This window comes from Coffea arabica, chromosome 5e, assembly GCF_036785885.1.
Source record: "Coffea arabica cultivar ET-39 chromosome 5e, Coffea Arabica ET-39 HiFi, whole genome shotgun sequence".
Taxonomy (NCBI): Eukaryota; Viridiplantae; Streptophyta; class Magnoliopsida; order Gentianales; family Rubiaceae; genus Coffea; species Coffea arabica.
In genome coordinates, this window is record NC_092318.1 from 45,253,455 (window position 1) to 45,278,700 (window position 25,246).

General features: G+C 32.8%; 1 protein-coding gene across 2 annotated transcripts; it reads right to left on the reverse strand.

Annotated features, from left to right (window-relative positions):
• Positions 1–14,272: 14,272 nt before the first annotated feature.
• Positions 14,273–19,485, reverse strand: LOC113687926 (putative late blight resistance protein homolog R1A-3). Of its 2 annotated transcripts, XM_027205461.2 has the most exons (3): positions 18,586–19,484; positions 14,819–17,121; positions 14,273–14,722 (listed from the first exon to the last, which is right to left on the reverse strand). In XM_027205461.2, exons 1-2 carry the CDS (start codon positions 19,036–19,038, stop codon positions 14,857–14,859), a joined length of 2,718 nt encoding a protein of 905 aa, XP_027061262.1. In that variant the 5' UTR covers positions 19,039–19,484; the 3' UTR covers positions 14,273–14,722; positions 14,819–14,856. The 2 variants fall into 2 exon arrangements, with proteins under 2 accessions (XP_027061262.1, XP_027061261.1); XM_027205460.2 differs by having other exon boundaries at positions 14,273–17,121; positions 18,586–19,485.
• Positions 19,486–25,246: the final 5,761 nt, after the last annotated feature.

A 25,246-nucleotide genomic window follows, 5' to 3' on the forward strand; every position in this document is an offset into this window, starting at 1 on the left:
CCAGCGGCAACTCTTGCACTTCAGCTCTTCCTTTTCCTCTCGTCCTTTTTTTATTTTGGCTTTTTTTCCTAGTTTTTCTTTTCTTGATTTTTCCTTTTTGAATTTGGATGGAATATAAGAGTTTAAAGCTAAGATTGAAGGACTTTTGGAGGTTGGATTAGATAAAGATTGAAAAGATGGAAATGGTCTATAGATTTTTGTGGGTGAAGTTTAAGGGAAGGTGCAAAATGGAAGCTGAGGTCTCTGGTTTAGTTTGATTAAGGCTGTTGATAATGAAGGTGAAGAAGTTGCGACGGCGCTGAAGTGAAGACTGAAGGCTGGAGTGTCGATTGTCGACTGAGATATGTTAGGAACTTAGGGTTAATAACTTTAAAATATTATAAATTTGCCCCTATATTTTTTAATATTTGTAAAATATACCCCCGAGTCGGGTACCCGCGGGTTTTAGATTTTGTGATCCGTATCCGTATCCGAATTTTATGGGTACCCGACCCTATCTGCTCCGCTGATAAAAATAGGGTCGGATACCCTAATTTTCGGGGCGGGTCGATCGGGTTTTCGGATTTTCGGATTTTTTTGCCCACCCCTAATGATAAGGAAAGAAGAAATTGTAGATGGTGCTTTCAAAACCAAATCAGAAAATTCAAGAGGAGAAAAAGACAAGAAAATTATGGAGAAGAGCAGCAAGTTTAGCAAAGCCAACAAAAATGATGCAAGTTCACCTTGCCCATATTGCAAGAAGTTGAACCATATGCCAAAAAGGTGTTGGTGGAGACCTGATATCAAGTGTAGAAAGTGTGGCAATATGGGACACATAGACAAGGTCTGCAAATCGCAACAGTTCAAAACAGCAGGAGTGTCCACAGAACAACAAGAGGAAGAACAACTCTTCGTGGCTACGTGCTTTGCTACCAATAACAGCTCAAGTGATTCCTGATTGATAGATAGTGGCTGCACCAACCACATGACCAATGATCAAGCTCTTTTTACAAAAATTGATAAGACTCTCATTTCCAAAGTAAAAATTGGAAATGGTGAGTTTATCTCAGTCAAGGGAAAGGGACCGTGGCTATTGAAAGCTTGACAAGTTTGAAACACATCACTGATGTTTTATATGTGCCTGATATTGATCAAAACTTGCTTAGTGTTGGACAGCTTGTTGAAAAAGGCTTTAAAGATATTTTTGAAGACAAGTGGTGCTTAATCAAGGATGCAAGGGGCAAAGATATGTTTAAAGTGAAGATGAGAGCCAAGAGCTTTGCCTTAAATTTGATGGAGGATGAGCACGCAGCACTTGCAAGTCATATAAGCAATGCAGAATTGTGGCATAAAAGACTTGGGCATTTCCATCATGCTGGACTTTTATATATGCAGAAAAATAACTTTGTGAAAGGTGTAGCATTGTTGGAGAATAAACTAGCAGATTGTGTGGCTTGTCAATATGAAAAGCAAGTAAGAAAACCATTTTCTCAATCAGCCTGGAGAGCATCACACAAGCTGGAACTTGTACACACAGATGTTGGAGGATCTCAAGCAACTCCATCCTTGAATGGTAGTAAATACTATATTATCTTTATAGATGATTATACTAGATTTTGCTGGATTTATTTTCTCAAATCCAAAGCTGAGGTTGCTAACACTTTTTGGAAGTTTAAAGCTTTTGTGGAGAATCAAAGTAATTGCAAGCTGCGCATAATAAGGTCTAACAATGGGAAAGAGTACACAAATGAAGTTTTTGACAAGTTTTGTGAGGAAACCGGCATTGAACACCAACTCACAGCATCTTACACCTCACAACAGAATGGTGTGAGTGAAAGGAAAAATCGGAGCATCATGGAGATGGCGAGGTGTATGCTATATGAAAAGGAGTTACCAAAGAATCTTTGGGCAGAAGCTGCAAGCACAACAGTTTTCCTGTTAAACAGGCTGCCAACTAGAACTGTACAAGGAAAAACACCATTTGAGGCTTAGTTTGGCTACAAACCAGATTTACAAAATCTAAGAATTTTTGGTTGCCTCTCTTTTTCTTATGTGCCACAGGTGAAACGAGACAAACTTGATAAGAAGGCAGAAGAAAGTATTTTTGTTGGTTATAGCAGCACTTCCAAAGCTTACAGAATTTTCCAACCACAAAATGGGAAAATTATTGTAAGTCGAGATGTCAAGTTTATGGAAGATAAACAATGGAGTTGAGAGGAATCATTAGAAAAACAGGTGCTAGTGGATTCACATTATCTTGATGACAATATCGATGATGTCCCAACTCGTGGCACAAGACCTCTATCTGATATCTATGAAAGAAGCAATGTTACTGTTTTTGAACCTGCAGAATTTAAGGAAGCAGGGAAAGATGACAACTGGATTGAAGCCATGAGAGAGGAGCTTCGTATGATCGAGAAGAATGGCACTTGGGAATTGGTAAACAAACCTCAAAATAGAAAGATCATTGGAGTGAAATGGGTTTACAGAACCAAATTCAATGCTGATGGTTCTGTTAACAAACTCAAAGGTAGGTTAGTTGTGAAGGGGTATAGTTAAATTTTTGGGGTAGATTTTTCAGAAACTTTTGCTCATGTTGCACGTTTAGACACTATCAGGATGTTGTTGGCCTTGGCTGCACAAAAAGGTTGGAAACTTTACTAGTTGGATGTAAAGTCAGCCTTTTTAAATGGTCATCTTCAAGAAGAAATCTATGTTGAACGACCAGAAGGATTTCATGTCAAAGGACAGGAGGAGAAAGTTTACATATTGAGAAAGGCTTTATATGGCCTTAAGCAGGCTCCTAGGGCCTGGTATAGTAGAGTTGACAATTATCTTCAAAGTCTTGAGTTTGTTAAAAGTCCAAGTGAAGCCACTTTATATGTGAAGAAATCAAATGCCAACTTAATTATAGTGTTTGTTTATGTTGATGATCTGCTTGTTACAGGAAGTAATGAGAAGCTAGTGGATGAATTTAAAGCTGAGATGTTCAAAAACTGCAGCACATTTGTAAAGATGGCTTCTACTCCAAGTTCTATTGCCTTGTCCATCTCTCACTGATTTGTTTCTTGCTTTGATTTCTCTGTTGAAAGAGGAAAGCAAGCTAAAATCTGATCATTATTACTAGGTCGGATTTTCCCCCACGGTACGTTGACTTGACTTGGATGCTTGCCCTATCCCCACAAAGTCATCAGCTCAAGGTGGGGCAGCAACCAACGACTTGATGTAGAATAGAAATTCTCCGAAAATCCATTATTGGTTTGCACTCTTATCCGAGATTTCGTAGAAATTTCATCAACCGATACATGGTTCAATCTCTTTCAAATTTTTTATTAACCCTCTTGGATTCACTTTTATTTCCTAGTCGCCTATAGTAAAAGTAGATATAGAATAAGAATTATTATATTGACAAAAAAAAAAAAAGCAACCGATGACTCGATGACTACTTTGTGGGGGTGGGGCAGAAACCAATGCAAGTCAGTCAAGTCTTTCCACACACATATATATATACTAGGCATTGTGCCCCGCGAGTTTCGCGGGGTGCCCATTATTGACTGTTTAAGAGTAATGTAAGATTTATTTAATAATTAATATTTAGAGTGTTTTATATGATAGTAGGGTTGGAATAATAAATAGAGGAACAATATATTGGATTAATATATTTATAAATAGATATAATAATATTGTTGTGATTTGTATTTAATTTTTTAAGAGTAACAGGATGTAAATATTATTTAAATTAATGGAATGTAAATCATTTTTTAAGAGTTGAGATAAATTAATAATTTGAAATAATTTCGATGTGTTTATTTTTATATTGTTAAATATAAGTGGAAGTAGAATAAAGAAAATTTAGAGAATAGATAATTGCTATGTGTAAGAAGCTGTAGTGGACATGTTTAATTATGATTGTTGGATAAAGTCTCTGCTGATGAGTTGCAGATGATAATTGTTTTCATTGAGCATGGTGAACAAGATGACACTTCCTTCATGTAAGAAGTGTTTTTGTGTAAATATTGGCCAACCTTCTGTTATTTCTATTCCTTCTAGCTGAAAGATCCATCGAATTTTAGCATGATAGCAATTGATGACTCCTATGTTGTCTGTTTGTATATGCGATGGTATATCACTAATGAGTACTTGAGATAAAAAATAGGGAAAAAATGTAGTTGCATTATGAAATGAGAGTAGCATGGTAGTGTATGAATTATATTGATTGGAATGTAATTTGTATGAAACTCACAAAAAATTCAAAATCGTGTGTTAGATAATGGAAGAGTTTAGTATTAGAAAAACTAAAAGAAAAGAAATATAGTGAAGAATATAAATTCATAAATATAATATATACAAATTAAGGATTTTTAACAATTTGAAATTATAAATTTAGAATCATATATTTGTATTTATTGATCAAATAATTGTTTTTTGAATCAATAAATATTGGATTGATTTATTTTTAAGTTTATATATATTAGATACATGTCAAGTACATATGATTTTCATTCATTTGTATTAATACGAAATAGCATAATCAATTTATATATTTGACTGGATACACATAGAATTTGTATTCATTTGCATATATTAGATGCACGTAGGATTTTTAGTGATTTGTATATTTTTTTATATTTAATATTTTTGCTAATATATACATTTTGGAGAAAACTAATTAAATTTATATACATTAGATACATGTTAAGTACATATGATTTTCATTGATTTGAATTAATACGAAACAGCATAATTGATTTATATATACTGATTGGATACACAAAGAATTTTTATCCATTTGCATATATTAGATGTACGTAGGATTTTTAGGAATTTGCATTTTTTTCATATTTAATATTTTTGCTAATATATATTTTGGAGAAAATTAATAAATAAGCAACAAAATAAAAAAAGCTATTTTATGTATTATATGTGCATAGCATTTTTAGCGATTTGTGTATTTTTTTAATAGTTAATATTTTTGTCAATATACACACTTTCGACAAAATTAATAAATAAGCGAGTTAATAAATAAGCAGATAAATATAAAGAAGGAGAGAAAATTATAAATATAGAAATAGTCTTGAAATTATAATTATTTGATATAAATAACACTTATTATATGTTAATACAAGGCAATATTATTAATTTATATATATTAGATATAGGTTAAACACATATAATTTTCATTGATCTGTATTAATACAAAACAGCATAATCGATTTATATATATTGATTAGATACATATAGAATTTTTATTCGTTAGTATGTATTAGATATACAAAGGATTTTTACTGACCTGCGTAGTTTTTTGATATTTAATATTTTTTTCAATACACACACTTTTGACAAAGTTAATAAATAAGTGAGTTAAAAAATAAGCGGATAAATATAAAGAAGGACGGAAAATTATAAACATAGAAATAGTGTCGAAATTATAATTATTTCACATAAATAACACTTATTATATGTTAATACAAAGTAGTATTATAAATTATATATATTAGATGCATGCCAATCATATATGATTTTCATTGATCTGCATTAATACAAAACACCATAATCGATTTATATATATTGATTAGATACATATAGAATTTTTATTCATTTGTATGTATTAGATATACATAGGATTTTTAGCGACTTGCATATTTTTTTTATATTTAATATGTTTGTGTATATAGCAACCTGCATATTTTTTTTATATTTAATACGAAACAGCATAATTGATTTATATATACTGATTGGATACACAAAGAATTTTTATTCATTTGCATATATTAGATGTACGTAGGATTTTTAAGAATTTGTATTTTTTATATTTAATATTTTTGCTAATATATATTTGGAGAAAATAATAAATAAGCGAATAAACATAAAAAGAATGCTATTTTATGTATTAGATGTGCATAGCATTTTTAGTGATTTGCGTATTTTTTAATAGTTAATATTTTTGTCAATATACACATTTCAACAAAATTAATTAATAAGCGAGTTAATAAATAAGCGGATAAATATAAAGAAGGAGAGAAAATTATAAATATAGAAATAGTCTCGAAATTATAATTATTTGATATAAATAACACTTATTATATGTTAATACAAGGCAGTATTATTAATTTATATATATTAGATATAGGTTAAACACATATAATTTTCATTGATCTGCATTAATACAAAACAGCATAATCGATTTATATATATTGATTAGATACATATAGAATTTTTATTCGTTAGTATGTATTAGATATACAAAGGATTTTTAGTGACCTGCGTAATTTTTTGATATTTAATATTTTTTTCAATACACACACTTTTGACAAAGTTAATAAATGAGTGAGTTAAAAAATGAGCGGATAAATATAAAGAAGGACGGAAAATTATAAACATAGAAATAGTGTCGAAATTATAATTGTTTCACATAAATAACACTTATTATATGTTAATACAAAGTAGTATTATTAATTATATATATTAGATGCATGCTAATCATATATGATTTTCATTGATCTGCATTAATACAAAACAACATAATCGATTTATATATATTGATTAGATACATATAGAATTTTTATTCGTTAGTATGTATTAGATATACACAGGATTTTTAGTGACCTGCGTAATTTTTTGATATTTAATATTTTTTTAGTCTCGAAAAATAGTCTCGAAAATGCAAAAGCTTTAAATTAATAATTTAGTAGTTAACAAATATTATGGAAGTTACATTTTTGAAATAGAGGGAAATTATCCTATATTTTTAAAAACAATTGGTCGTATTAATGGAAGCTAATACAAAGTGGCACAATTGATTTATATTTATTAGATACACACAAAATTTCTGTCGATATATATATTTTCTAAAAAATCATTATTTTTGTCGACATATATATTTTGGAGAAAATGAATATATATATATATATATATATATATATATATATATATATATATATATATATATATAAAGGCATACAAATAGGATGCAAGAATATATATAGATTTGGATAGCCCAAAAAATTCGCGTCTGCATTAAGGAATGGAATGTAGCGGCTGCACAGCTGCAACAAACAAAAGTAAAGAAACAATAATTAAGAGAGAATATCATTGAAGCATCATCTTTATTATTCAATGTGTGTATCTTGTTTCTTGTATATAAATTAACAATGTGATATCGAAGCAACATATATAAATTAAAGATTTTTAACAATGTGATATTAAAAATTAAGAAATCATATATTTGTATTTATTAATCGAATAATCATTTTTGTATTCTATGAGTATTAGATCGATTAATTTGTAAATAAATGTTGCTGGAAAGAATAGTACTTGCATTAATTTTTTGGGAATTAATAAGATTCTAAAATTTAAAGATAAAACAATTTCAAAGAGTCCGTTAGTTTATTGATATCGAAAATTAATAATGCTTGATTGAATAGCATATATGAAAAAATATTTATTTAATCATGAAGGAATTTATTTATTGATCAATCAATAACTTACTCAATTTTTTTGGGAATTAATAAGATTCTAAAATTTAAAGATAACACAATTTTGAAGAGTTCGTTAGTTCATTGATATCGAAAATTAATAATGTTTGATTGAATAGCATATATGAATAAATATTTATTTAATCATGAAGCAATTTATTTATTGATGAATTAATATCTCATTCAAAATCAACGAATAGATAATGTAACACATAAAATTTATATTGTTCTGCATATATTAGATGCACACAGAATTTTTATTGATTTGTATATTTTTTAGAAAATCAATATCTTTGCTAATATATATATTTTGGAGAAAGTTAATAAATATAAAAGAGCAGAAGAAATTATATTTTGAAGAAGGAGAAAGTTAAAGAAGGAAGTTATATGTTGAAGGAAGTTAATAAATCAAATCGATAAATTAATATATTTTTGTCAATAAAGTTAGATAACAATTGCAGCAGCCGAAGATGCACAGAAACAAAAGGACAAAACTGTTAGCTAACAATTGCAGCAGCCGAAGGATGGACAGCAAACAAAAGGACAAAATTGAGCATAAAATTACAAAGAAACCAGGACAAGGGCACAATTGGAAGAAGGGAACAAAAGCAGAAATGAGCAAAAAGGCACCAGCAGCCAAAGGGGCTGCACGGAAGCTTGGAAAGGACCAAAAAGGACGAAATCAGCTGCGAAACCACAGCAAAACCGGCACAATCAACTGTTCATCAGGCTTCGCGGCTTTAAGTAGTTTAGATATATATATATATTTATATAACCAAGGGCAAATTTCATAAGCCGGCCTTCCCTAGTGGTAGTATATGTTGAGAAATTTTATTTTGGTCCAAAAGACGGTTCTATTTGAATTACACAACTTGGGATGGGAAATTGCCAAATTATGCATGCAAGAAGTTATATCACTAAGGTACTCGTTACTGAGAAATATTGTTATTAAAAATCAATTTTCTTGTAATGTTTGGTGAAAGGAAGAAAGAAAAATTTTTAAAATCCTAACAAAAGATGAAAGTACATTTTTTAAGCCAATCCCACTATATGTGTGTATATATCTATACATATAAGAATGTAAGTGGAAGGTTTTAAACTCGAAACTTCTTATTTGCATTCCATTCTCTCCTACCATTCAACTCATCCCTTCTTTCTACTCCCACTACATTTAGTATAATTTTTTTATTTTTGAAAAACAAAGTTTACCAATTCTATTGGGTTTATTACATATTTACATTCCGAATTTTCTTGATTTGCCAAAAAGACTTAGCGTCAACCCGAATTTACCATAAGCATCTTTCTGATCCATCTTTTAGACCAACTCATCTAATATACCTCGTCTATATGAAATATTGGCATATGTGTACTACTCGTCTTTGTCACTCATTTTTTGCACATCATGATTACATCTAAACGAATCAAACCGTAAAATTTTCTTATTCCCAATGCATTTTGACCACTTCTATTGGTTTTTGTTAATTGGCCGATAGAGTTATAACACAAAAATCCAAATACAGGGTTGTTGGATTCTGGGAAGAAACCAGTAGGAAGGCGCAGGAAATACTCTAGAACTCCTAGCTTTTAATTAAACTATAGCCCCTTCCCCAAAAAAAGACGTCTTTTTTTCAACCCCACCCCCCAAAAAAGACGTTTATTTACATAGGAAACAGAGACAAAGAAAAGAGAATTCAAGTACTGATATAACTCTATTTATATTAGATTGACTTGAATTACAGAAAAGTAGAAACATTATGTAAAAGAAACACCAAATAACTCCTATTAATCTTTCAAGCATCGACTCTTCTCCAACTCCATCGAATTCATCTAGAGACCTTTCCTCCAACTCCAATAAAATATATGTATGCCCATGTATGCGTGTGTTTGTGTGTGTATTTTTTCTTTACTTATTGCACTCAATATTTTTTTAATTGCAATCTATATATGTATTCCGCTGAATTTTTTATTGCATTTTAAATTTTAGTTTTTAATTATCTAAAAAATTATTCTAATTCTAAGCTTGTGTTTTGGAATGAGAATTTGTCAGTTACTCTTATTCTAAGTTTGTGTAAAAATTTGAAGCTATATGATGTATTTGCTATCAGTTTATTTATTTGGTAATTGATTATAAAAAAAAAATATTGTTTTGCAAGACTCCGTCAAAGTCTTGCTTTCTGCAGTTGGTAAGACACAGCAGATACCAACAAATGTACTTTCATTACAAACGAAAGTCAGTAGTACTTGGGTGTGAATTTTCTCCAACTCCCTTTGATTTACTGTGTTTGTCTTCTGCTATTGACTAATGAATAATGGATCAACAAAGTCTTGATCCGGGCATGCCTTGGGTCTTTCCTGTGGCTTGCCATTCTCAATCTAAGGAATTTACTACGAAAGGGATTGCACCAATCTAGATTCATGGAACCAAAAATTCTGCTTCGTCAAAAGAGAAAATTCTATGTAGCTAACTCGAGCAAAGCATGGACATAGTGTCGTTGGGTTCCATTGAACCTAGGAATAACTAATAACACATTATTTCATATTCTTGTTCGTGTATCTTGATCACGTCTGCCTGGCAACTTTGCATTTTATTACTTGGTTTGTACTTTGAATATATTGGCTGCATGAGCAATGTGAACGATCAGTATCAGTAAATGTGAATGGTCATTAAGTTTTAACATCTAAAGAAGCGCATGTTGTTTCCTTCTATTTGTGGTTGGCACTTTGGGGCGCATTTCAACAAACTTTTCACTATTTTATAGCGTTTCCTTGCAGTAATTTCAGCTTTTTGAATTCTCAATACAGCCTTTCAAAGCAATAAGAGCGCTAGACCGTCCCCCCACTTTATTAAAGCAATTTTATGATTATTTCTTCCGATTGAATGTTGTCATGATGCTACAATAATGAATAATCTTGAGGTTCTTCATCAACCGTTTAACTGCTAAAAAGATCAAAAAGTATAATAAAATCATTATCGTTTTATCCTGTGGTTTTGCATTTATCACACCTTATTGTCCACTAATATCGACATAACCACTTATGGTTTTATATAAAGTGAAAAATGGATGTAAAATATCATCAGTTGCATTGCGGTTGATTCAAACGCGCTCTAGAAACATGTGAATCATGAAAGAAGGAATGTACATGTTGAAAATTAGATATCGGTGAATCTCCCAAGGTTTCACATTCGACCCTTTGTAATTTATCTATAGTTTTATGTAAAGTGGTATGGCACTTATGATGTGCATTATTTAAATAAATGAAAATTACACATATCCTCTTATAGTTTCACCTATTATCAATATTTAGAATATCCCCTTCATCCCCCTATAATTTCATGCAAGGTGGAAACTTGGCGGAAGATAGCCTATGTAATGTTGTTAATTGATATATCAGTAGTGTCCTTATTTAAACACCGCATCGAACAACGACTTAATTACCTTACATAATGATTATGCAGAGAATGAAAAACTAAAGCGGAAAAAGGGGACACTCATAGGGAATTAAGTGGATATTTCAATTCCACCACACATACTTTTGAAGAGCGTCTGATTTAATTGTCATAGTCGATGGTGCATTCCATTCATTTTCAACAGTACGTAAATCCATTGAGAGGTTATATGGTTATCTTGAAACTTTAAAGAAGTCATATGACATTATGTAAAACTACAAGGGAATTATATGTAATTTACTCTTTGAACAAGAACATAACTGGGATTTTCAATTATGTCATTACTGGAGGTGCTTTCTATCTGGTTTCTACTTGACATGAATCCATTGGAGGTTAAGTAAACATTTTTGAAGAATGAGAGGATTAGGTAATAAAGCTTGATCAAGAACACCTAGGAAAATCGATTCTTGAAGGAGTGTTAAGAAGCACAATACACTTTACTCCCCTGTGGTATAGCTATTTTTCACATAACCCTCCTATAATTTTAAAAGTTATATACAATCCCCTTATAATTTGGATTAAAGTGTCAAAGTGCCGAAAATGATCATTCGTAACGGAACTTATAAAAATGTTTAAATTACCCTTGTTTAAAAACTAAAATGGCTGAAGTGACCAAAATATATAAATATAATATGCATAACACTATAGTTTTATGTTTTACCATATAACCCCTTAATGGATTAATGTTTTATCATATAATCCCCTTATGATTTTCAAAATATATACATAACTCCCTGTAGTTAATAAATAATTGGGCAAAATTCATTTTACCCCCTTGTGATTTAGCCTTTTTTTATATAACCCTCCTATGGTTTCAAAAACTATACATAACCATTTTATGGTTTGGATTAAAATGTCAAAGTGACGGAAATGATTATTCGTAACGGAGTCACCTAAAATGTCAAAAATACCCTTATGTAAAGTTGAAAATTGTTTATTAACCAAGGGGGGTTATGTGTATATTTTGAAAATTATAAGGGAGTTATATGGTAAAGTATTAAACCATAAGGGGGTTATATGGTAAAATATAAAAATCATACAGGGTTAATGTGTCATGTATTTATAAGGGTAATTTCGACATTTTTAGAAGTTCCATTACGAGTGACTATTTTCGTCATTTTGACACTTTAATCCAAACCATGAGGGGTCATGTATAGCTTTTGAAACCATATGGGGGTTATGTAAAAAAACGCTAAACCATAGGAGGGTAAAATGTACTTTGCCCTAAATAATTTTCAACTTCACATAGGAATATTTTTTACATTTTAGTTGACTCCATTATGGAATGCAAATTCCATCACTTTGACACTTTAATTCAAATCATGAGAGTGTTATGTATAGTTCTTGAAACCATAGGAAAGTTATGTATAAAAGCACTAAATCATAGGGGAGTAAAGTGTAATTTGCCCTTTCAAGAAATTAAACTACATTTTATAGAAAATAGTGCTTCCTGCTTGTTAGTAATTTCAACAATTAGAATTGTCAACAAAACCTTGCAAATTAATAAAGGAAAATTCGACCACCCCTTTTGAATATCATATCGTGATTATAATTCAATAAACTCTTGCCACATCATTCAACAATTTAAACTCTTAAAACCATCTAAGGAATGGCATCTCTTTTTATACATCTAATGGCGAATTGATGTGTAAACTGTAGAACTATGCACCCTATAGTACGACCACTTAAAGGTAGAGCAAATTTTTATGCATTAATTCTTTCAGTTAATTTTCTCATAACACTCCAATAATCTTGGGGTAATTCATCAAGACAGCAAAAAAGATGACATCGAATGATAAAATTATCATATCAGGAATAAATTGGGAAATCTATTCTACAATGTCTATTAGAAAGGAAAAATGAACAAACAATGGAAGCACTTTTGACGATGAATAAGTAGTTTATTTAATAGATATTTCTTATTAGAAATAATTGGAGAAAAGAATCTTATGAAAGCACCGATCATGCACAAAACAGAGCAAGTTCCTCAACTAAGAGTATTTTTAATTAATGCAAGACCATAAATCTTTCAAGATTGTAGTACTTTTGCTGGACACTAGCAACTTACATTATTGTCATCTTTTTTATTTACCGGACATCTTTTATAAGTGTGGAGAGATGAAACGGCGCGTGTTAATTAATAGAAACACCGTTGACTAATAAATAAAAGAGAAAGAAAACAAGATTATTACGTTATAACGTGATTTATCAGCAACTATTCGAAATTGCAAGTTCATTTGTTAACCAGTAGATTCCCACGAAACCTTAGTTTTACCGAATTTCAAGGCCATCAAGCTGAAATTTTAATTTTATTAGGTAGCTTTCCAATTTCCACAAAACTTAATCCTGGCATGCGTGCTCTCCAATTCGTAGAGAACCTAAAATTTGATGTCAAACTGTTGATCTAGCGATGAATACTTTATATTTATTCTTTTTGGGCTATGGAAAGTAAATTGAGAGTATCTTTCTTTTACAAAAAAAAAAAAAAAAAACTACCTTTATTTTTTTTTTCTCTCTTTGTGTTCTAAGACATATATGTAACAAAAAAAACAGGAACAAACTGATTAATGTGCAGTTGTTATTCAAACCCTATCTATCCATTTGTGTAAGATTTGATAATCTTTTTTAGTTAAAAAACACAAATTTATTCCATGAAATCTGCTCTAATCATACATGTCACATATACAGTAAATTTGAAGAATCACTAGATTTGCTGATCTAAAAAATAATGAAGATTATATTATGAAACTCTAACAAATTTTGAATTTAAATAAATCACCAGCAATCCAATAAATATTTGTACATGTCAACACTAGATTTACTATTCAATTGGTTCAAGCTTAAATTCGATGCTGAGATTTGATGAAATGATCCAAGAAATCAAGATCCAACATACAAATTTTTTTTTTAAAAAAACTCTTGGATCCAATAGAAAAGACAAAAAGCTCAAAAAAATATAGAATGCAAATAAATTGTGATCTTATTGCCTACAATTTAGTGACACAAGTTATTCTTTGGGATGGGTCGTTAAACCCATACTCCTACAATCTAAATTCACACCCTTAGTGCACTAATGACTTGGACCGCGAGTACTGATAAATTGTACTATGGTTTTTGGTAAGCTAGTAGTTTAACTTAATAATGAGGAACTAAGAAATGGGAAGCAATATAAGTCTGATCAATAGAATTAAGTACAGAGGTATGGATATTGGTATAAACATAACCATTGGTGGTTCATTGCAAGTTGCAACCGATCAATAGTACTAAATAAAAGCTGTTCCCTAAATTCTCATCACCATGACTCCTTTATACTAGTCTTCAATGTAATACAAAGTGACAGCAACTTTACTAGGTCGTAGTTCTTCCGTAGTTTCCAAAGAAAAACTATAGCAATTTCATCAATTAACACAAGGAAGGGTAAAATACATCAGAGCAAGATTCAACATAAACTTAACAATACAGCAAGAGAAACAAGATGAGGTTAAAACCAAACCTCTAACAGGAAGAAAAGTACAAGACTCTAGATTCAATGCAGCAAGAGTTTCCTGGTGGAAAGAGAATATCTATTTCAATCACTGAATTTGCCAGAAGATCTATGGCATTATTTCTATCACAACAATTGCTCAAAACAAAATTTGACATTTTCAAAGATACTGGGAAAGAAAAACAATGCAAAGAGATCATAGCAGCAGAATGTCGTTGCCCGGAGATAGGTACCAGGCCTTTATTACAGCAGAATGGAGAAGAAACACGAAAGATCGAAATAGAAGCTTCAGTGCCTCCACGTTGTGAATTCGTTTGGGCGAGCAGAAGACAAAAACTAGCAAGCATGAAATCCAGCAAAATTCATTGTTTCAAGTTTGCAAAAGATGATGGATTAAGATTCAGGAGTGGAAGTCAGAACAAGTTTACTAACCTGTTAAAGAAGCACTTATAGAGCAGTTTGCTTGGCGTTCAATACTCTGGAGGATAAACAATGAGCTTAACAGGGCTAGCCTTTTTACTCTTTTGCTGCAAAAGCACTTCCAATTGTAGTTGCACAATTCTCCTGGCAGATGAAACTACCGAATCCTTGGTATGTTCAACTTTGATCATCTCGAGCTTCTTCATGTGAACAAAGTCAGCTGGGATCCGCTCAAGTGTTTTGCACTGCTTGAGAATAAGGCATTTGAGTTCTGGGAAGTCATTGGCTTTAGCGTCCCAACGCGTTAAATCTGTAGCTCCAATGAAGAAAACTTTCAGAGAAGGAAAACCCCCTTGTTTTGTCTTCCAATAATCTCCCTTAAAGGCATAGTCCTTCAACTTGAGCACCTCAAGATACCTAAGGTTTCCGAGTATAGACATGTAATTCCAATCTAGACTTGTATTATGCAGACTCAGCCTTGTCAGCCTTGGCGGGAATTTGTGTGCCTGAGGAAGGGCAAGTAGCTTGGAGTTTACATCATCACCATATAGCTTCAAATTTTCAAGCGAGTCCAGTTCGCAAAGACTGTCAAACAAACTAGACTCGCCATGGCCCTCCACAAGATCGTGCAACTTCCCACGTATGCCAAGCTTCTTAAGGTTTTTAGCCCTTTTAAACACTTCTTTTGTAAGACTTTCAGGTGAAACGGTAGATAGAGTTTGTAGGTTTTCACCGCCAGGAGATTGATCTGGACATTTAGGCAAGGTTGTGGAGGTATTAGTATGTAGATGCCTTAGCTTTGTCATTGCCCAAATGTCTGCTTCTATTGCAAGGGTAGGGGATGTGGTGCGAACTACAAGAGTTTGCAAGTTAAGCAGGCTAGACATTTTTCTGGGAAGGATCTTGAGCTCACAACAGATGGCAATGAACTTTAGGAGAACAAGGTTAGGCAGTTGGACTGGAAAACGAGGTCCAGGGAGCTTGATGGACAGAATATCCAACACTCGGAGTAGATTGAACTGCTTAAATACATTTGGGCAGAGATCTTGGTTCAGTGTAGTTTCTTCCTGGCCAAAGCTCAAGAATGAACGGACATTCTGAGCAGGCAGTAGACTGGAAATGTAGTTCGAGAATTGAGAGTTAATGCAGAAAAGGCGACGGCTGGAAGATGAAACCGTCCCCGTGTCACATTCTTGGAAAAGATTTTCAGCTTTGGCTGTCCTTTTGCAGAAGTCACGCAGCGTATCATGGACTAAACACGTCTTAATCCGACCACTTAAGGTTCTCTGCCTCACCATCACTAAGTTCCTGTCAACCAATTCCCGCAAACATCTCTCAGCTGTTTCCTCCATGCTCTCTCTCTCAATCTGGGGAATGAAGCCTTCCGCTATCCACAACTGGAACAATTTTGAAACTTGGATCTCCAAGTCTTCAGGGAAGACACCAAGGTAGAGAAAACATGACTTGTATACATGACGCAAGTTATCATAACTCCGTCTTATTAAATCATCCACTAATTGTTTCTGGCTGTCACTGTCTAACTCATCCATGCTAAGTGATTTTTGAGCCACGCTCTCCCACCACTTCTCGTTTTCTGGATCATTCCTCAGAATACCTGCTGTTACCACTATTGCTAATGGTAGCCCGCCACATTTTTTCAGAATTCTTGATTCAGCAGGTTGCAGCTTCTCTGGACATTCATTTTCATTGAAAACCTTCGTCCTTAGTAATTCTTCAGCTTCTTCTATAGTCATAAATCGCAACAGGTAGGGATCAGTCTTTGTTGCAGCACGCTTGGCCATAGACTCTTGTCGAGTAGTTATCAACACCCTACTGCCCTTGTTATAATCTGGAAAAGCATCCTTGAGATCTTCCCATGCTTTTGTATCCCAAACATCGTCCATGACAATCAAATACTTGTACTTCAGTGTCTTTCGGACCTCCGCAACTAATTCTTGCACCGACATGTTACGATCCCTAATGTCCTTGATGAAGGCACTTAGTATACTAAGAAGCACTTCTTTCTTGTTGTAATCCTTCGAAACACTGACAAATATGCGAGTGAAAAAATGATATTCGACTTGAGGGTCATTCAGCACCTTTCTTGCAAGCGTTGTCTTCCCGAGTCCAAGCATGCCATGAATTGACACTATTTCAAGCGGGTTTTCGTCACTATGTTGCTCTGCCTCCGATGTGCTCTGCTCCTTTGCGTCGGACCTGCCTAGGTCTAGTTTTGGTATGCCAAGAAGGTCCAGTACTATGTCAGCTGCATCCTCAAACCCAATGATTCTGTCTCCCCATTGATTGCTTGCAGGCTATTTGCATGAAAGTAAAGGAATCAATGACGGATTGAAACAGTTGAACCAGAAGATATTAAGGGCTGAAACTTTGAAGCTCTACACCTTAAATTTAGTAAAGGAATCAGAGACAAATTTAAAGGAATAAGAGGCAAGCTTAAAATGCAGACGACAGGATGGATCCAGATAAATGTATCAACAATTCAATTGTGAAGATGGCAGGCGCAATTTGCATTGGCACAATAACCGATTATTACTCGCAAACAGAAGAGAGTCACAAGACATCCAAGAGTATGAAACTGATTTCCTCAATTACTATAGTGAATTGCACCTTGCTGCTCTTTGTGAGTAAAACTAGTAAGTCCATATTTCGTAGGTAAGAGTTAACCCTTTTTATATTTCAAATGGTTTTCTTCTATTTTGTGCCCCCAAACAACAAGATAAGCACATTAATTAATTAAGGGTTGTGTCTTTTATATATATATATATATAAAAAAAATAGGTGTTTTATGAGATTCTTAACAGTATGATTCACAAGAGGTGGACCTACTATTAATACTCGAATATTTTAGCATTAATATTTGCATTTTGTGCAAATAAAATAACGCCGAGCACATTTTTCATATGGATACAAGAATAGAAAACAAAATCTTTTAAAACATACCCAGTAAAGAACCAAAAAGATGATAAATAATGAAGCTAGTGAGAGTCTTAATATCTACCCAAGGTTAACCTGTTTTCCTTCTTTCATTTTGAAAATCACATTACCTTTGGGAGTTTAATTTAGTAGTTTAGAATTTTTTTTCATAACACCCTTTTATATAATTAACTAACTAGAATGTTCATGCGTGTTTTTATTGACAGCAAATTTCCACCCAAAAATAAGAAAAAAAAAAAGTGGTGAAACTTTTCAACCCGTCCCCTCTCTGCTGCCAGCCTCGCCCTCCCATGCTACCCTCCCCCTTCCTTCCCCTACTCCCAGCAGTTTTACCCTCCCCTCCTTCCCCAGCTGCCCTTCTTTCTTTTCCCCCTTCCTCTAGAGCAACTGCAAATTAAATGAAATAAATTAAACTTTTCTAAATAAACTTTTTTTTTTCATTTATTTTAGTCAACTGACACTGGAATTTTTCCTCTTTTTTGCTTTCCTTCCTCGATCCAAACAACACATCCAGTGTTTGCTTTGTATTATTTTTATATATAATTTAAATAAAATGGATGTAATCTACTTTCCTCTACAATCATTGTTTCAAAAATCAAACTGAATTGGCTGGTTCAATCGATCAAATCACAAATCGGCAATATATCCTACTTTGTTCCTTGCAAAATTTTCTAGGCACAGAGGAAAAGAATTAAATACAAAACAAAATTTAAAAAAAAAAACTACAAATGGTCGAAACAAGAAATATCCCCTCTACGGACAAAATATGAGCTTTTCTTCAAGATGGACATAAAAATTTTGATAGAAAGAGGATGGAATTGTACCGTATAATTGTCTGCGGTAATAGGATCACATATTCCGCTTGTTATGATGCGGACGCCAATGTCCTTGTTGTCATTGCACGCCTTCTTCACCTTTTCAGTCAGCTCACGAATGGCTTTGCCCAAGTTCCGTGTGTTTTCTAGGCGATCCCAGAAGCCCACCACTTTCCTAACGAAATTCTTGTTTTTGAACCGTGACTCCTCGACGATGTGGGTTTCCAGGACATCTTCAACTTCATGCACCAGATTCCTGATCTCGTTCGCCAGCCCCCTCAGGATGTCGTCTTTGTAGTACTCTTCAGTGTACAACTCCATGAATTTCTTCAGTAGAACGAGGTTGTCCGTAAGCTCCTTGATTTTGGCATCGGTACCGCTCATCAATTTGCGGTTGTCATCAATCAACTGCAGCACATTTGTAAAGATAAATCCTACTCCAAGTTCTATTGCCTTGTCCATCTCTCACTGATTTGCCTTTTGCTTTGATTTCTCTGCTCAAAGAGGAAAGCAAGCTAAAATCTGATGATTACTCCTTCAAGAAATGCACTGTAGTATGGATTGGGATTGGGAGGTTGTAGCTGAACGTGTAAGGCCTCGTATAAATGCTACTACTTGTACTTCTACTCGCTCTGATCTTGTCCAGCTTCACGTTAACTTGACTTGGGTCAACTAAGTGGGGCAGCAACCAAGGAATTGATGACCTTGTAGGGTGGGGCAGCAACAAGTCAAGTCAAGTCTTGAATTTGTTCAAGAGAGGTAAAGGAGGAGAAGGAGGGAGGGAGGGAGGGAGAGAAGAGAAGGGGAAAGAGGCAGAAGGAGAGAGAAGGAGGGAAAAAAAAAAGGAGAGGGAGGGTTGCGCTGTTATCGACGCCAGAGGAGATGACAGCAGAAGTGCCAACCGACTAATGTGGGGAAAGAGAAAGAAGAAGAAAGGCAAAAAATATTCATGGGGTTTTGAAATGTTTTGGGATGTCTATTTCAAAATTTGGGATAATTGCAGAAACCTCCTCTAAGGTTTCTGATATTTGCACTGATCTCCCCTGTGGTTTAAAAATTTACACTGACCTCCCCTGAGGTTACTAATCCTTTGCAACTTCAGTCCAAACGATTAAAATATTGTTTTAGGGAGTAAAATTAGAATTTTTTACCAAATTTGTCCTTTGTACTACATGTCCAATGAATGATAAAATACTACAAATCAATTAACAATTAATAAACTTTAAAGAATATAGTTTATAGGCAAATATGCATTACCGATTTAAAGTACCGGCTCTTTATGAGTATTTTACTTTCAAACATTTAATTTAATACAAATATTTACGCTCAAATACATATTTGTATTTACTTTCAAATATTTAATTTTTGTTAAATACAAAAACTACAAATCTCTCTTCCGTAAAAATATTAATATAATACTTTTTCAATTTTAGTTACAAACATTTATGTATTTAACATAAATTAAATGATTCAAAATAAAATACCCATAAAAAGCCAATATTTTACTTATGTAATGGATGAAAACCATAAAGAATTGATACTTTATGGGTCATTTTTTAAAAAAAAATATTTAATTTATATTAAATAAATAACCTATCGATTTCCTTTTTACAAGAATATTACTGTAACACTTTTTGAATTTTACTAACAAACATTGACATATTTATCATAAATTAAATATTTGAAAGTAAAATATCCGTAAAAAGCCGATACTTTAAATAAGTAATGCGTGTTTGCCTATAAAGAGCCGGTAACTATTTAAAGTACCGGTTCTTTAAGGGTATTTTACTTTCAAACATTTAATTTAATACAAATATTTACGCTCAAATACAGATTTGTATTTACTTTCAAATATTTAATTTTTGTTAAATACAAAACCTACCAATCTCTCTTCCGTAAAAATATTAATATAACACCTTTTCAATTTTAGTTACAAACATTTATGGATTTAACATAAATTAAATGATTCAAAATAAAATGCACATAAAGAGCGAATACTTTACTCGTGTAATGGGTGAAAGCCATAAAAAATTAATACTTTATGGGGCCATTTATTTTTTTAAAAAAAATATTTAATTTATATTAAATAAATAACCTATCGATTTCCTTTTTGCAAGAATATTACTATAACAAATTTTAAATTTTACTTACAAATATTGATATATTTATCATAAATTAAATATTTGAAAGTAAAATACTCGTAAAGAGTTGGTACTTTAAATGAGTAATGCGTGTTTGCCCATAAATTATATTCCTTAAAATTTATTAATTGTTAATTGATTTATAGTACTTTGTCATTCATTGGATATGTAGCACAAAGGGCAAATCTGATACAAAATTCTAATTTCACTCCCTAAAATAATATTTTAATCGTTTGGACTAAATTTGCAAAGGATTAGTAACCTCAGGGGAGGTAAACATAATTTTTCAAACCACTGGGGAGGTTTCTGCAATTAACCCTTTAAAATTTTGGGGTACTTTTAAAGAGTTTTTATAGACAAAGTTGTAAAAAAAAATTTATCTATTAAAAGTACCCCTATCAAGTAGACCTTTTATTAAATTTTGGATCAACTATTAAACATGACAACTAGTTAATTCTCACTAAGATTATATCAACAAGATACTCTGAGAAATGTTGCCATTAAAGATCAATTTTCTTGTAGTGCTCGGTAAAAGGACAAAAAAAAATGCTTTAAATCCTTACAGAAGATGAAAGAACATTTTTTAAGCCAATCCTACTATGTTTAGTATAACAGTTATTGAAAAGCAAACTTTACCAATTCTATTGGATTTGTTACATAATAAAATAACATTCCAGACTTTGCTGATTTGCCAAGACTTAGCGTTAAACCGAATTTTTATCTAAAGCATCTATCTGATCTATCTTTTAGACAACTCATCCAATATGCCTCGTGACTCTGAAATATTGGCATCTAATATTCATCTTTGTCACTCATTTTTTACACATCATGATTACATCTAAACCAGTCAAACCTTCAAATTTTCTTATTCTCAATGCATTTCGACCACTTCAATTGGTTTTTGTTAATTCCTATCCCACATCGAAAGATCGTGGGATCTTTACTCTGAGTTTAAGGTCCACAGAAACTCTGTTCAATTATCAATTGGCTGAATAGTGGTTCTTTATAGATCTCCCTTAAATTGCTTTCGATTAACTCCTGCGTTTGTTTAAATTAGGTGGGTGTGTGTGTGGGTTATTTATCGATTTCGATAAAAAACAAACAAACCATTCAGTTGGTGAGAGTGTTCGCGAGGGAGGTTAAGGCATCCTATCCTACATCGAAATATCATGGAGTCTTTACTTTGGGTTTAAGGTCCACAAGAACTCTTTTAAGGTCCACAAGAACCCGGTTCAATTATCAATTGACTGAATAGTGATTCTTTATAGGTCCCCTTAAATTACTTTCGGGCGTTCTTCGATTAACTCCTGCGTGGCCGACAGTGTTATACCACAAAAATCCAAATACAGGGTTGTTGGATTCAAGGAAGAAAGCAATAGGAAGGCGCAGGAAATATTCTACAACTCCTTGCTTTTAATTAAACTGTAGGCCCCTCCCCACAAAAGACTTTTTTTTTCCAACCCCACCCCCAAAAAAAGGCATGTTTATTTATATTTATCGCTGGCTATTTCATATCTGTTACTCCCTTGAAGTTCTTATCATCCAAGTCTCTTATTACCAACCAACTTCAACTTCAAAATAGCAACTAAGGAAGCACCATTTACATAGGAAATAAAGATAAAGAAAAAAAAAATTCAACTACTTCTACAACTCTATTTATGTTAGATTGACATGAATTACAAAAAAGTAGAAACATTATGTAAAAGAAACACCAAATAACTCTTTTTAATCATCCAAGCATCAACTCTTCCCCAACTCCATCGAATTCATCTCGAGACCTTTCCTCCAATTCCAATAAAATATATGTATGCATATGTGTGTGTGTCTGTTTTTTTTTACTACATTTTAAATTTTATTGCATTCTATATTTTTTTTGTTGTAATCCATATATGTATTCCATTGAATTTTTTTTATTGCATTTTAAATTTTAGTTTTTAATTATCTAAAAAATTATTCTAATTCTAAGCTTGCGTTTTGGAATGAGAATTTGTCAGTTGCTCTTCTTGTCAGTTTATTTATTTGGTAATTGATTATGAAAAAATTGTTTTGCAAGTCTGCGTCAAAGTCTTCTTGTCTGCAGTTGGTAAGAAAGAGCAGATACTAACAAAAGTACTTTCATTACAGCGAAATTCAGTAGTATGTGGGTGTGAAATTTCTACTACTCCTTTTGCTGTGTTGTGTTTGTCTTCTGCTATTGATTAATGAATAATGGATCAACAAAAGATTCTACTTCATCGAAATAGAAAATTCTATGTAGCTAACTACTCGTGCAAAGCATATATAGCCCATTTATTTACAGATAGAGATGTACAGACACAAAACTACTAGTTTGATGATAATCAAAGTACCAAACATAAATCATTTGACATTATTCGGTGACCAACACATATAATTATTTATTTGGCATTGAGAGACCATTTTTGGAGCCAATCCCACCATATTGAATTTGTTACATTTTGAAGCCGGTTGATTCGCCAAGACTTGGCAGTAAACCAAATTTATTCTGATCCATCTTTGGGACCAACTCATCTCGGAAACCTGCATATGGTGTGAAATATTGGCATAAATGTGCTTTGTTTATTGTCGCCCTATGTCTTTGCTTCAAATTTTCTTCTGTTCACACCATTTCCACTACTTCAATTGATTTTTTTCAATGGCTGATCGAGTTGTAGCACTGAATTCGAAACACAGCTGTCGTTGGACTCCATTGAACCTAGGAGTAACTAATAACATGGCTATGTTTGGATTAGTTATTTTTTGGGATTTTTTTCAAAAATTTTATTGTAACTGTGTATATGAAAAACTTTTACTGCAGAGGTTTTTTGGATTTTTTTCAAAAGTATTTTTAAAATAAATCTTTGAGTATTTTTATAATTTGCAATTTTTTTGGAATATTTTTTTGAAAATTTTACACTACCCACCACCCATCTCTCCCTTTTCCTCCCCCTCCTCCTCCTCCCTCTTTCCTGTCCTTCCTCCCCCCTCCTGTCCTTCCTCCCAACCCCAAACCCCTCTGCTGCTTGCGGGTAGTGGTTGCGACTTTAGCCACCACTCTGACCACGACCTTCTTGGTTGCGGCTTCTGGTCGCGATCAGATTTGATCGTGACTAGGAAGGTTGCGGTCAATGGAGGCGAAGGAAATTGGGGGGATGGGGAAAGGGAAAGAAAAAAGGAGGAAGGAGAAGAAGAGAGGAGGAGGAGGAAAAAAGAAGAAAGAGGAGGAGAGAGGGAGGAAAGATGGGTGGAGAGAGAGGGGAGAGAGGGCCGTGGATGTAGGGGTGGTGGCGGTAAGGTGGTGGCCGCTGTGATGGAGAGTGATGGGTAGTGGTATATTTTTTTTATATATATTTAGAATTGTTTTTGATATATTGTATAGATATGGTATTTTTGAAATTATTTTTATTTATGTATTACTGTAGCATTATATATAAATAAATTATTTTTAAAAAATTGAGGAATCCAAGCAGAGTCAATGTTTTATGGTCTTGTTCATGTATCATGATCACGCCTGCCTGGCAACGTTGTATTTTTATTAAGTAGTTTGTACTTTGAATATATTATTCACTACGTGAGCAATGTGAAGGATCAGTATAGTAAATGTGAGTGAATGGACATTAGCTTTTAACATTTTTGTAGTTTGGCACTTTGTGGTGCATTTCAACATACTTTTCACTACCTAATTATGGCGCTTCCTTGCAGTAATTTCAGCCTTTTGAATTCTCAATACAACCTTTCAAAGCAATAAGAGCGCCAGGCAGTCCCACTACTTTATTAAAGAAATTTTATGACTTTGTCTTCCGATTGAATGCTCTCATGATTCTACGATAATCTTGAGGTTCTTCATCAATCGTTAACTGTTAAAAAAGATCAAAAAGTATAATAAAATCCTTATTGTTTTACCCTGTAGATTTGCCTTTATCACGCCAAACCCTTATTGTTCACTAATATCGACTTAGCCCTTTGTGGTCTTATATAAAGTGAAAAATAGACCTAAAATATTATCAGTTGTGGCGGTTGACTGAAACACGCGCTAGAAATACATGTGAATCATGAAATAAGAAATATGTTGAAAATTATACATCAGTTAACCTCTAACGGGTTCACATTCAACACCTCGTAATTCATCTATAGTTTTATGTAAAGTAGTTATGTAATTTTAATGTGTATTATTTACATATAGATAAATTACAAATAATTCCCTTTTGATTTCACCTATTTTCGCGTGACTCAACCAACATTTTAAAATACCCACTTCATTCCCTTATAATTGCATGCAAAGTGAAAACTTGATGGGAAATAGTCTATGTAATGTCATTAGTTAATAAAATAGTTTTGCCCTTACTTCAATACTAAATCGAACAACGACCTAATTACCTTACATAAAATCATAGGAGAATTATGCGAATAAATACAAAACTAAAGAGGATAAAGTGGATACTCAAACAAATCATAGGGAATTTAAATAGATATTATGATTCCATCGTACGTACTTTTGGAGCATCTCTAATTTAATCGCAGTAAAAAATGGT